General features: G+C 40.2%; 1 protein-coding gene across 1 annotated transcript in view; it reads left to right on the top strand.

The window, feature by feature from the left end:
* The first annotated feature begins 433 nt into the window (after positions 1-433).
* The window catches only part of LOC145409053 (putative neural-cadherin 2), a 395,645-nt gene continuing 381,123 nt past the window's right edge, over positions 434-14,955 (top strand). The window contains exons 1-2 of the mRNA XM_080279608.1: positions 434-530; positions 9,649-9,777. Of these exons, the coding sequence (XP_080135734.1) occupies positions 434-530; positions 9,649-9,777 (226 nt within the window). The remainder of the gene's footprint in view (positions 531-9,648; positions 9,778-14,955) is intronic.

A 14,955-nucleotide genomic window follows, 5' to 3' on the forward strand; every position in this document is an offset into this window, starting at 1 on the left:
GGGAGACTTGTGACCTTCCAAGTACAGACACACGGCTATTCTTCTTCGAACCCTGAAAGAGCATGGCCTCTGGCTTAAGACGTTATGGTCTTTGAGGACTTTTGGTTACAGATGCTGACCTCATCCTTGGCCACTTTAAGTAGCTTCAAAGGCAACATTAAATTTGAGCTTCAGATATCTTGCTAAGCCACTTTAAGTAGCTTCAAAGGATATATTTAATTTGGGCACCAGGCCTCTTGGTTGGCCTGTCTCAGCCTGAAGAGAATACGTAATAAGCCTGCAGAGAAATCATGAAACGAAGTTCCTGAAAAGTAAAACCTCTTAAGAGGTTTTGGATCTTCTCATGCAGAGCTCTAACGAGGCTTAAGCGGGTCTTGAAACTTCAACGCTTATTGTTTTTCCTGGTTTCAAAGGCCAGAAGCCTCTCCCGATGATGTGCAGAAGCTCCAATGAAGCCATCTCCTCTCCCGTAGTCAAAGACCAGCATGGCAGCTCTCGTGACCTCTATAACGCATCTTTCAATGCTTTGGGTATGAAGAGGAAGACCAGGAACCACCATAGGCAATGAGTAGACCTCCATCAGATCCCCGTCACTCGGCTTCAAAGTTAGAACTGGTTCATCAATGTCTTCCTCCTAAGAAATCAATTTCTGCAGGCTTGTAGCTTCCTCATTCTGCTTAGGATTTTTTCTCACACACAAATATATATATGTATATATATATATATATATATATATATATATATATATATATATATATATATATATATATATATATATATATATATATATATATCATCCGATCCTATCTCGTCCCATGAGGAGCGTAGGATTACGGGGCTAGGCAAGTTGGTCCGGACATTTAAGATGAGTGACCAGCCTCACTCATCCCTGAGTGGCATTACATGAGCAATAAATCCCAACCACCCCTTGAATATAAACATACACGGGCTCATTCCCATTGGAGTGCCTTAATTACCCACTAAACCACCAGGCGCCATAGTATGGTTACATGGTTACCACTCAGCATAGTAAATGGTTTCCTGGTGTACAGGAAACCATTTGGCTTGTCATTCAGTGTAGAGTCACCCAAAGGCAGAAGGAAGAGGAAAGAATGAAGGAAAGAAAGACAGCAGAGGAAGGAAGGAGAAGAGAAAGGGCAGACACACAAAGCAACACTACATCGAGTGTGTGGATGGTGTGCGTCCCCACCTACCACACACACACACACACACACACACATATATATATATATATATATATATATATATATATATATATATATATATATATATATATATATATATATATATATATATATATATACATATATATATATATATATATATATATATATATATATATATATATATATATATATATATATATATATACAGAGAGATAGATAGAAACTGATAGATAGATACCTAATTGTATTTTTGTATCAATATATAGACAGATACATAGATAGATAGATAGATAGGTAAGTAGGTAGGTAGATAGTCTGACAGATAGATTGACTGACACAGCTATAGATGTGGGTATAGATCAATCGATAGATACAGTGGATAGATACACAGGGCTCCACCGAATATTCTGAGTAATGTGGCACAAAAATTACATCTCACCAGAAACTATGTGGCAGGGAGGTGAGATTACTTGCCACAATCCCCCCTTCCAAACATAAATTCTACTGGAAATTATTTTACACTCGTCCCAACTGGATCACCGTCTACTAAAGGTCCAACCGCATTGTCTCCGGTGCTTACGGATCAGAGACCAGGACATTAAACAAACTGAAATGCATGAAAATCTACACACACTGTGTAAGAAGCTTTGCAGATTACAAACTTGATACTTTAATGACTGAATGGGAAAACATTAGTTGGGATATTGTAGGTCTGTGTGAGATCCACAGAAACGAAGAAAATTTAATTCAGCTTCAAAACGCAACCACCTTTTTTACTACAGAGGAAGGCAGAATGAAAAAGTCTGTAGTGTACGATTCCTAATGTAAAAGGCTTGCAGAGAACGTTGTTAAATTTAGCAGTGTGTCTACAGAATAGCATGGATTGTAATCAAACTATGCAAAAGTTACACCCTGAGTAATACAAGTATATCGACTCACTTCTCAAAGTGCAGATGAAAAAAGAGAAACATTCGCTGACATCTACCAGATTATGGAAGAAGAAAAGACCAGTTAGCCCACAGGCTACTATACTTATGGGAGACTTCAATGCAAAATTTAGCAGATTAAAAATGAACATTCGTGTATGGAAAATTTTGCAGTAGGAGAGAGGAATGACAGACGTGAAATGGTAATTAACTTTATTGAAAAATATAACATGGAGATATGTGAATACATTTTTCCATAATAGAAGTGGGAGAAAACGAACCTGGAGAAGGCCAAATCTAGAAACATGAACTAAATCGGCTTCATTGTGGCAGATATCACTAATGACACAGTTATCAGCAAAGGAAACACAGAAAGGTGGGTTGCATAGGCATTTCCAGTTTCAAAAGTGATAGGAAGAAACTGATTGAACATAAAAATGTAAGCGCATTAGATGTATGTGACAACAAAGCTGTCTTTCAGTAAGAAATAGAAAACAAATTTCAGGCTCTAAGTTAGGTTGAGTGCGACATTAATAAGCTGAATGACAGACTAACGTGCTGCGGGAATCAGTGGAGGTAGAAGGGAAAGCTAACAAAACCAAAGCCAACACATATTCAAAAGTGACCGTAGAGTTTGTGAAAAGAAGAAAGGAGACGAAAGTAAAATCAAAGAAAGATTAAACACAAAGAACAGAATTATATAAGCTTATCAATAGAAGATAAAGAAAAGAAAAACGAAAGAGAAATATGGATCAGATCAAAGAAACTTTCAGAAAAGGAAACAGTCTTAAAAGGGTCCTAAGCAAAACATAAGTAAGAAAGCAACATTTTTATCGATGAAAGCCAAAAATGGTGGAGTCATTGCGCGTAGAGGGTAGGTGGTGAAGAAAGCTGAAGAATTTTATAAAGAACTGTATGCACCAAAGGCAAAAGTACCAATAGGTAACTTATCAGTTGAAACAGATGAAATACAAGAGGTAACACCCGATGATGTAAATTTTTCTCTTAAAAGTATGGAAAGAGGGAAGGCCCCAGAAGATGGAATAGTAGCAGATTTACTGTCGGATGCAGGAATAAAAGTTCAAAACCGAATCACGCACTTATTTATCCAGTGTATAAAGAAGATGAAACTTCTCAGAACATTGTGTAATGTTATAGCTATTTTGCTTTACAAGAAAGGTGATTCAAAAGATCTTAGTAATTATCGACCTATCAGCTTATTATAAGTTATTTACAAACTCATCATTAAAGTCCTTATAAACAGAATAACAAGAAATTTGGAAGAAAACCAACCTCGTGAACATGCAGGATTCTGAAGTGGGTATTTGGTTACTGATCATCTACATATAATGAGTTAACTGAGAACACTATAGGATGTAATAAACTACTCTACACTGTACTTAGATTCTGTCGATTACGAAAAGGCTTTCGACTCAGAGGAACACAGAGGAACTGTAAATTCACTGTGGGAACAAGTAGTAAATTAGAACACTGTAAAATTGCTCGAAAACATATACAAGGAAGTATCTGCTACAATTACAGTTAAGCTACATGAAGACTAAGGAAAAATCAGATCGAGAAAGAAGTTCATCAGGGAAATACAACGTCACCAAAATTATTTACAGTATGCCTTTTAAGCATTTTCAAAAAGCTAGAATGGGAGAACAAATGAGTAAACATAGATGGAGAATGCTTGAACCATTTAATATTTGCAGATGTCAAAGTCTCAGAAACAGCAGAGACACCGCAAGAAATATTAAATGACCTAAATAAAGTCTCAAAATTGGGCTAAAGATGAACCTGAGTAAAACTAAGGTAAAGTCTCATAAGAATACACGAAAGAGTGTCATCAAAATATACAAAGAAATTTTTGAAGTTGAGAAGTAAACTTCCTGGGGGAAAGACTAAAGAAAGACCATTTAAACGAAATAAAACGACACATTACTACTGGACAGAAAGCTTTCGGTAAACACAGAGACATCACGAAAAATAGCTAGGCAGCATGTATGAAACGAATCGTATATAACGAATATATAAGCCCAGGTATGACGTACAGATGAGAGACTTGGAAACTGACAGAATCAATGGAAAACCCACTAATCCGTTCTCTAAGAGCAACGGAAAGATCAGTGTTGCGAAAATCTTTGAGAGACAGAAAGAGATCATCTTAGGTTAAAGAGCAGAATAAAGTATCTCTCTCTCTCTCTCTCTCTCTCTCTCTCTCTCTCTCTCTCTCCCTATTGCCAGGCGCCTCAATCCCATAAGCAAAGCGCCTCCATGTCGTACTGTCCCCACCATTTCACTGCCCTGCTCCCAGTTCATCCCCCCCTCTCTCATATACCTCAACACTCCAACCCTCCATCTTTTCCTTGGCCTCCCTCTCCCCCTCCACCTCACTCACATACACTTTCCTCGTCAGTCTCTCGGTCTCCATCCTCTCCACATGGCCAAACCACCTCAGTTTGTTTCACCTAACGCTTCCTATCACATTCACATCCACACCACAACGCTCCTTCACTTCCTCATTTGTCAGTCTGTTTCTCCATGTGACTCCACATGCTCCTCTCAGATTTATCATTTCCACTGCTCTCACTTTTGACTTTTGTCCCTCCAACAAGGTCCAAGCTTCACTTCACAGTTGGTATCAAAATACTGTCATGCAGTAATTTTTTCACATCCATGCTCACTTCCCTGTTTCTTATCACTGCTTTCAAAGAACCAGCAACTTTTCTTCCTTGTTGTACCGCTTCAAGAACTTCACCCTCTAAACTTCCACCCTTAGTTATCACATTACCCAGGTATTTAAACGCACTAACATTTTCCATTTCCTCCTCATCCAGCCTCACTGTACATTCACTGCCTTCACCTCACTCGAAGACCATAACTTTACTCTTCCCTACATCCACCTTTAGATTCAGTTTCTTACACACTCACCCAAACTCATTCACCAAGCCTTGCAGCTCCCCTGTGTCATCACTTAACAACACAGTATCATCTGCAAACAACAGAACAGGGAGTTTCCAAACGCTGCCCTCTCTCATTAGGGCCGCTCAAATGCTCACTCCCATACCTTGTATGTATTTTATAACCAATCTCCATATGCAGACTGAACCACCATGTAGACATGAAATATCCGTTTCAATCCAACTTTCAAATAGAAAAATTCACATAGTTCACTGTCCACACGCACTGCAGCCTGAGCACCCTCACACATACTCTTCACGTCATTGAACAACTTCCCATTTCCTCCATATGTCCTTGATATTGTACTTTCCACAATCCATGTCTATCTGCCCTGTCATATGCTTTCTCCAAATCCATGAAGTCCGCTTATAACTTCTATACTCTCTAGAAACTTTTCCACTAAAGACCATAGAATGAATATCAGATCTACAGTACCTCTTCCCTTTCTAAAACGTCCCTTTTCTTCTCCAACTAATTCCTCTGTTATTTCCCTAACTCTGTCAATAAGTACCCTGCCATATACTTTATCTATTACACTAAGCAGACAAATGCCCCTATGATTATCACACACTTCTTTTTCCCCTTTTTCTTTGTACGGGAAATAATTATGCCTGACTTCCAGTCCCCCGGGACTCTACCCTCCTCCCAGGCCAACCTGCACATCTTCCACAGCCATTCTGCTACTATCTTTCTCCCATGCTTCAGCATTTCACTACACACTCCATCAATTCCTGGGGTTTTCTCCATTTTGACATTTTTCATTGCTTCTACAACTTCCATCCTACTGATTTCTTCATCTATTCTCACATCCCTCCTTCTCCCAGCCATTCCCCAGCCACTTCAACTCGCATTACTTTCATTCTCTATGTTCAAGAATTCCTTAAAATGTTCTCTCCATCTTCTCACTTTAACACCCTTCTCCACTAGTAATCTACCATTTTTATCTTTCACTCCCCGACTAGCTTCTTTAACATCCTGTCTAACTCATTTTACCTCTTTCCAGAACATTTTCTTACATTCACTCAAATTCCTTCCAAATTCCTCATCCATTCTCTTCTCTCTCTTACTAATCTTTTCACCTCTCCCTTCCTCTTTACATATAACTCTCTCTTCTGTCTCTCAACTTCCTCCACAGCCCTTTTTCTCATCCACTCACTATATACTTTCTTCTTTTGTGCCACACCTCATCCCTTCATTTCACCATGCTGTTCCTTGCACGTCCTTTTGTCTTCTCTTCACCCCACACACCATCTCACATGCTGCACAGATTTCTTCTGTGAATATCTTGCACACATTTTCCACGTCCCCCATCTGCTCCAAATCATATTTACCCAATCCCTCCTCCACCTCTCTATTATAGTCTGCATTTTTTCCATCATCTTGTTACCTCCCCCCCCCCCTTCTTGTTAGAACTACTTCCTCCTATCTATCCATTCCTCCATTCCTCCACTTCATTTGAACCTTGACTTTCACCACCACCAAGTGGTGGTCAGAAAGCCCACTCCCCCAACCTCTACATGCTCTTGCATCCATTACACACCTCATTCTGTCATCCACACACACATAATCAATCATTGCCTTCCGTTCATTCGGTTCACCACACACCCTATCACTCGCCACGTATACCTGTGGATCATTTTGTGTCTGGAGAGGGTATTAGATATCACCAACCCCCTCCTGGCACAAATGTCCGCTTTAGCACTGCCATTCTTATCCACCTGTGCAGGCAAACCCTCTCACCAACTACTTCATCTACGTTCACATTCCCTACTTTTCCATTGATATCTCCAATCAAAAACACTCTCTCATTCCTTTCAGACTTTTGCATGGACGCTTCCACATTTGTCCAGAACTCTTTTTTCACTCTGCTTGCACGATCTTGCGTTGGCACATACACAAACAGAATCACCCACATTTGTAGTCCAACTTTGAATCTCATCCACACAACCGCCCACATTTTTAGCTAAAATTTCAATGTCACCCACACAATCCTTGAGCCAATTGATCCACATTCTCTTATATTCTCCTTCCATCTCTTGCACGCAACAGTACACACTCCTTCTTTTGCCCTCTCATTCTCATCCACTCCCGCACATATAGCCCGCCCCTGCTCCCATTCTCTCACACTTTCACCATCTATTTAATATCAGTTTATCCACATACATCCACTTTTGCACCCTCAAGCACATGGACAATCTTTCTCTCTTTCACCTCATCATTTGCAACCTGTACATTACATGTCGTAATCCGTACCATGTCCTTTGTTCGGTCCTTAGTCGTCACCTGTTGGTCAGTCCTGGTCTCGGGCTTCTTGTTCATACAGTATTTTTAGTTAGTTGTTTTCCGAGGAGGGTCGCTAACCCCCCGCCACCCACTTGTTGTCACGTAGGGACACACACACACACACACACACACACACATATATATATATATATATATATATATATATATATATATATATATATATATATATATATATATATATATATATATAATCATCATCATCATCAGCAGCAGCAGCAGCAGTTTGAGTGTCCACTGCAGGACCGACCTATCCCGACCGAAGTGGGGACAACACAGCCTATGTATCTCTACAAGTGGCTTAGGCTGTCTGGTAGAGATTGTATGTAGGGTGGGAAGTTCTTCTAAGTGTGAATGTAATGTTGCAGTGGCTTTGGATGAGTGTGTAGTCTGTGAACTAAGTGTAATCACCCCGCACAAGCCGACTGGGTGCAAGCATACTTTAGAATATGTGACACTGGTTCAACCACAGCACCCCTTATGTCTGCCAAAGCAGTATGTGGCCGGGAGAACACTCAAAGTTTTTTTTACCCTGGCGGGGCGCGAACCCTGGTTCTTTCATATACGAAAACGTAAATTTTGCCACTGCCCCATATATATATATATATATATATATATATATATATATATATATATATATATATATATATATATATATATATATATATATATATATATATGAGTATATAATTAGTTTCGTAAAGCTGTCCTTCATTTAACGAGAAATTAAGGAGACTCCAGCTGTTGCGTATTCGTACCATGATACCCATATATATAGTTGTTCCCATAATTGCTTTATGTAGCTATCTATAGCTTCCATTAATGGATATTTATAAAGAAACATTATGTATATACGTGCCATAATATGTGAAAAATCACATTTTAACTTAGCAGTTCCATTGATAAAAATTGTTGTGATCTTAACTTCATCCTTTATACTGTCTAGGGTTGTAGTATAGGAATTAAGGTTTTACCTAAGATTTATTGATGAAAGATGTCAGTGGCAGCGAAAATTAGCTTCTATTTAGGGAGAACATACAGAGCAACAAGAGGAGAGTGATGCAGCAAAAACTATAATCTTGCGCTTCAGAAGCGGTAATCTGTCCTTGGGGATTCTTTATTCACTTAATTTTATCTCTTAATGTTACAGCATATGCAAAGCGATGTGTTTCTGCCACATGAAAATTTGTTTGGTAATTTTACAGCGTTTGAATGGTAGTAGGAGGGACATCTATCATATATTAACTTGATACAGAGCTGCCATCAGGTGATGCTTCACTGAGTTGCAGGCCAAATGCTTCAGGAAAGTGGTTATCACACAGGCTGGTAATCATATAACTAAATGAGTTGTTGGTTTAATGAGTTTAGGCTCCAACCACATGTGGCCCGCAAGGACTTACATCCGAGGATTGGCTATGGGTTATTGCTCATATAATGCCTCTCTGGAGTTGCAAAGGCTGGCCGATCTCGCCTTAAATGTCTGGACTGAGTAGTGTTGTCCTGGGCCCCTACGCTCCAGATGGAGCAGAGAAGGATTGGACTGGGTGATGGATGGATGGATGGATGGATGGATGGCATTATGAGTAGTTGCTTAGAAATAGGGTATATTCTTGCTGACGTTAATAATCAAAATGCCCTTATCAAGTTTTAGATATTTTAAGTCTTTAATTTCATCTGTACTGAACAAGCTTTGATGTGTAAACTGGTAATGTGCATATTTTCCAGAATGGTGCAAATTTGTATTACAGTCGAAACAAACGATAATTGTGGATAAGTTTTTCACAAGATGAAATTATTGGTACTGAAAATTGGCTTACTAATAGGCACCCCGAAAACCAGTCAAGTCTGGATTTTGCGATGCACGTTTGAAATGACAACTGTTAGCGTCGAAAGAAGATTCTGTAATATATATTTAGTTCCTTAACTTACATTTGTTTCATCACTTTAGGAGAAACTCACTGGCACATTCAACAGTTCTTCCTTCCCATCTCCACGAGGCCTATCTCAGTTTAAGGACGGTGTCACATTTTTCTTTTTTTCCGAAAATTTTTAATGTAATATACATTATATCAATAAGTTATTTTCGGATGATAAATTTAACCATCTCATAATTTTCTTACAGGAACGAATTGTCCAGAATCAGACTGAGGAATTAAAAATACTGTATTATTAACTATTGTTTCTTCATCTTAGGAAGAAGTCGTAGGCAGTACGTTGGATGAGCCTCCGGTACTGTTGGGGTTGCAATCACTTTACTTTTTCCATTCCAGCAACACGTCTTCTGTCAAAGAGCGAGCCTGCCTCCCTGGAGTTCTCTCAGCCGCGGTATTGCGCTGTGGTTGACGAGGACGCCCCCCTTACCACGTCAGTCATCACCGTCACCGCCACGCATAAACACGGTTAGTGCTTCCACTAGTTACAATAGGAACAAATTCAGTCACACAGCACGATCACCAAAAAGCGTGCAAAGTGCATTCATAGACAATGATAACCGTCTGTGATGCTGGCAATAAGTGCTAGGGAATTTACTAAAACGATTAAAATTACATTGTTCGATTTTTAGTATATTATGTCCGTGAATTTTTAACAGTGAAAGATTTAGCCTAACTAATTGTCAAGCAAGTGATTGGTAGGGACTGCCCTAACTGTATACAGTTATTTGAGAAGAGCAATATTGCAATTTCTAATTTGCACTCCATTCGCCACAGCAATAGAATGACGAATTGGCGAATTAGTTAATACTTGAAGAACAACTAGAAGCAGCTACACTGCACGTTCACAAAGTACTATCACCATCAGTTTACCCCAGCTTCCCATTGTTACACAAAGGTTGCGGTGGACCAGACAACTGCAAGTTTATGAAAACAGATCTGCCAGTCAGACCCCCGCACGTTCCTTTGCTCACCATTGAAGCTTTTGAATGACTCCATTCCACTAAAAGCAAAAGACTGAGCTGTCCATAGAAATAAGACCTTTGATTACCTGAGCATCATTCATTGAGAAAGAGAGAGAGAGAGAGAGAGAGAGAGAGAGAGAGAGAGAGAGAGAGAGAGACAGTACTGGAAATCCTACTAAAATGTACGGTCACTAGTAAAAAGTGAGTTTATTTATTACATCTACATCCACCATTGTATTCATAAATGAATCCGAGGGGAAGCCATACATCGACTTGATCTCAGATTTTCATCCCTTTTCAGGGCTGTATTTTCTTTCACAAGTCTTTTAGAGTTCCAAACTGTCAAGCGGATTTTTGTTAAACCTTTCAGCTAGAGGATCTATTCTTCGATTTTCTTCATGCTTCCTAAAGATTAATCTATTCAGCTCTGGGGAACCCTCTTCACTGATCAGGTAAATCAGAGTTGCATCTAACTCCACTGGTTATTAAAAAAAATACACTTGGTCTTAAGATAATCATATGGAAATTAAGGGTATAATAATAAGACAAAGGACACCTTTTATGACCGCAGCCACTTCAACCGAATCCACAGCCTGAACATGTCCCCAGAAGTGTCCTTTGTCTTTGGGCATCTCAAATGTACACACAGTACACCACCACACTCAGCTCATACTCCAGACACGTCCCAGATGCACACCAGACTCATCATCAAAACCACCTACCCTGAACACCCCACCCCCAGAAGAGTGACTGTCATTCACCATCGAGACCACTTCCCATCAGCACTCCCTCCTCCGTATGACTTATAACGCTACGGTTGCAATTTGCTAGATTTTATCCCTCGAAGAGATACAGTGACTCAGTGAGTGAACAATACTGTTGGGGACACGCACTGAATGTAAACGCCTATGTGGATGTGGCAAAAAGGGAGTTCTTTGGTTGATGGACCTAAGGCAACTTTCGTGTGTGTGGGGGGGGGAGAGGGGGGAGAATCCATTTTTGACTGACATTCGTGTTTTCTAAATCAAACACTGTGCAAATTTAGTCCAATCTGTCCCACGTGTGTATGAGTCAGACAAACAGACGACAGTCGCTCAGTTGCAACGCTTTTTTCGAAGGGGGCCGGCGATAATGTTAATACGCTTTCTACTCTCTGTGATATTTAAAGGAGTGAAGGGTTACAAAAAATATACAAAACATTGCCTAAATTGTCAGTATTCCAATTTAATAGATGGTATTGTGTAAAACTGGTTACATTATAAATATTTCAACAGCGAAAGTAGTCTCTTGATTGTCTAATTCAGAAGGACAGAGTAGATTCTCCTGTTTTAACCTACATTATCATTATTTCTTTAATGGTGATCATACAGTGGTTCGAAAAAATATAAATAATCAACCTTCCTAAAGATCAGTCCCACAATGACGGACAGTTTAAAACACCACTTAACGTAGCCTCAAAATGCACTGACTTCACAAGTATCGGAGAGATACTTCAGCACGAGTTGACAGAGCAAGATTTACAGGATGACTCATGCAGAATGAAAAAAAGACAGTGGCATAGTATTTCCTGCATCATTATGATACAAGTTGCTTACGAGAAATTTTGTTTAGCCAAGGTTACCATGATTTTAGGTGATGATGAATGACATGGGAATTCCTAATTTTCAGTCATCTTAATAAGAGTTATACTGGACAGAAGAAAAACTGCGTAACATGTCGGCAGTACTGGACTGGACGAGTACAGTAGGTCATACCACCACGATGGCATAGCAGTGGACAGATTGCTCATCCTATGGAATTGACGACAATACACTGGAGTGTTGTAACAGAGAAAATTATTCATTGTGGATTGTGGCGGCGGACTTGCACACACATGACATGGATGGAGTTGTATTATACATGATCAAGCTGTGTTTTATATGTCCTGGTGAGCAGGTCATCTGCGGGGCAAAAGAGGAACACTATCACTGAACATGTGATCTACCCCCACCTGATACTTCACGCATGGGTATAGATGTGGAAAGCTTTCGGAATGTGGAGTGAGAAGTGCACGTGAAAATTGTGGCACAATGACTTTTGTCAGTGAGGAAAACCCTACAGATTAAGAACATGGACAGCTACTGTCTTCCGCTAAATGTCTGCCCTCGTGTGGGACTGAACTCGATTCAGAGGGACTGGTAGATGCAAGTACTATAGACTCGATCACCGGAGTCTCCAAAATTCATCACTTGATATGAAATCATTCTACTAAACAGTAAATAAACCAAGAACTACTGTGAATACTTCCGACAGCAAAATATTTCGTAACCGTTAAAATATTTTATGATGCTGATATTCCCTTGGAACCACTGACTGTTAGCAGGGAACTGTGTTAGGTGCTGCCAGTTGTTCATTTTCGTAAAAACATAACTAATTGTCAAAATTGTGTATGGTCAAGATTTCTGTTAAGCTCCATGACACTACCCCTTTCCCGCATACATGAACCCGAAAGCTACGATGAGGGCTTCGTAGCCTGTTCGGCGCTAGGTTCAGCAGACTTCGGACTGAGTCGAAGAGTATCGTGATGAAGCATGAGGCATCCTGCGGCTGAAAAAAAAAAAAAAAAAAAAAAAAAATCGACCTTGCTCAAAAGTTTTGAACTTTGTTGTAGCAACTGAAAATGTCGTAGCTCTTAGTAGGTGCATTGCAGATGCTTTGTAGCACTTAGCAGGACATCTTCGGACATCGTGGAAAGGTCGTGTCACATCGTAGCATATCGTCAAACCCTTGGAATTTTATGAAAACGCACGATGTTGTTATGATGCATCATGTATTTCTACAAAACAGCTACGACTATCGTAGACTTTCATTTAACTGAACGATATGGCACGAACTGGCAATGAAACCGGTACGATGTGTCACGATGTGCTACGAAACAAGGCCCAAGAAGCGCTACTAATAGGCCATGACCCAGTTACGAAGAGCTGCAATGCAGTACTATGACTTACTGTACTATTAGAAACAAAGTGCTACTAAGTTGACAAGATCCATTACAATGTAGCGACAAACCGTTATGCACGGTAAAGAGGCCGTTTTGTACTGGATGCGATGCTGACTACTCAACAGTCGTAAGCCCACCTTGCTTAAGATGTGATTTTTCATACAGGAAGCGATGTCAGGGAGTTATGTTGCGGATGTTGCTCTAAGTCACTAGAGCCATGGGAGACTAACGAGTGGTCCTATGAGAAGGAAGAGGAGGAGGAGCTATCATTGCTCACTCTAGCCATTACCAAGAAAATGAAAAAGAAATGGGTACAAGACAAATGTGAAAACAAAAGCTGGGCGAATACCATCGTCTTTTAGCATTTTCAGGTGATAAGGAAGAATTCAGGCTCTATTTTAGACTGTCTCCCACTCAGTTTAATGAAGTCCTATCAGTGATTGAATGAGACATCCGGAAATAAGACACAAACTACATGAAGTCCCTAAGTGCGAGGGAAAGACTGGCAAACAGTGGGAACTGACTCAAGCACTCCAGTGTGCATGCATGATGGAAGGTATGTCAAGAAAATTCGCGGAGGCGACGATCTGGAAGACTACACTAGCGACGTCACATGCGACCATTACATAGCATCGCTCCAGTCTGAACAGCCTCACTCAAAACAACACAAGCAGTTGAAAGCCACGTCGCTTCCCATTTGAAGCATAGCTAGCATCTCATCTGGTGTGAAACGGCCTTAAAGCCTGGGCCACCCAGCTTGGGCATCAGTTTTGCCTCACTCCACTGCCATACCAACATGCTGCACAAGAAGTAGGCCAAGCCACCCACCAGCCTTTCTTCCCAATCAGCATCCACCAAGACAATAGAGTGAAATCTTTTGTAATAATAGTAATTAGATCCACCCAGAAGAGGGCTCTTTATGGACACATGCTTTCCATCAAGAGTGCCAACTGTGTAGTGAAAATTCCATTTTTTGGATTACAGGGCAGCAACTTCCTTCCACTGCTCTGGTGTTGCACGGCAGGACAAGACCTCCTCAAGATACTCCTCTACTATAGCTTCGCAGGTTTCAGGAATTATCTTGCATACTGTGTTGAGGGGTCACTCTGAAACCATACTGCAGCTTCTTGTAGTTATCTCGTGTTTCCAACTGTGATGGCCAACTTCAACCCCAGTCCCAAGACCTTCCTCCAGAATGTGTCCTTCTTCCTAATTCTAGGCTCAGCCTTGTAAAGCAACTCCTTGAACATGTCATGGTCCATCAGCAAAAAAATCCGAAAACTGCTGGCACCTTCACCTGCAAGTTCCCTCATGAGGTTCTTAGACTGTCTGAAATGAGGTTGTGTAAGTAACCAAGACTTTCACCAAAATGCTCTCCTTCTCTGGTGTTTTTTCTTCTTTACCTGGGTTAACTTGATGTATGGCGCCAAATCCAATCCCGCAATCTCCTTTTGTAATTCACATTGCATCTTCAACAGTTCCATTCTGGTGGAAAACAACGGAAGAATCCTCGAGTCCATCACAGAGGTGTCCAGGTAAATTGGCAGGGTTGCTTGTAGAACTGAGAGTGTGAGCAATTATTATTATTATTATTATTATTATTATTATTATTATTATTATTATTTTTGGCCTATCGACCAGTGGGGCCGAAGCCCCTGGTCATTAAGGCAATATATATATATATATATATATATATATATA

This window comes from Coenobita brevimanus, chromosome 79 (genome assembly GCF_032717465.1).
Source record: "Coenobita brevimanus isolate Jiangsu-jjx chromosome 79, ASM3271746v2, whole genome shotgun sequence".
Lineage (NCBI taxonomy): Eukaryota > Metazoa > Arthropoda > Malacostraca > Decapoda > Coenobitidae > Coenobita > Coenobita brevimanus.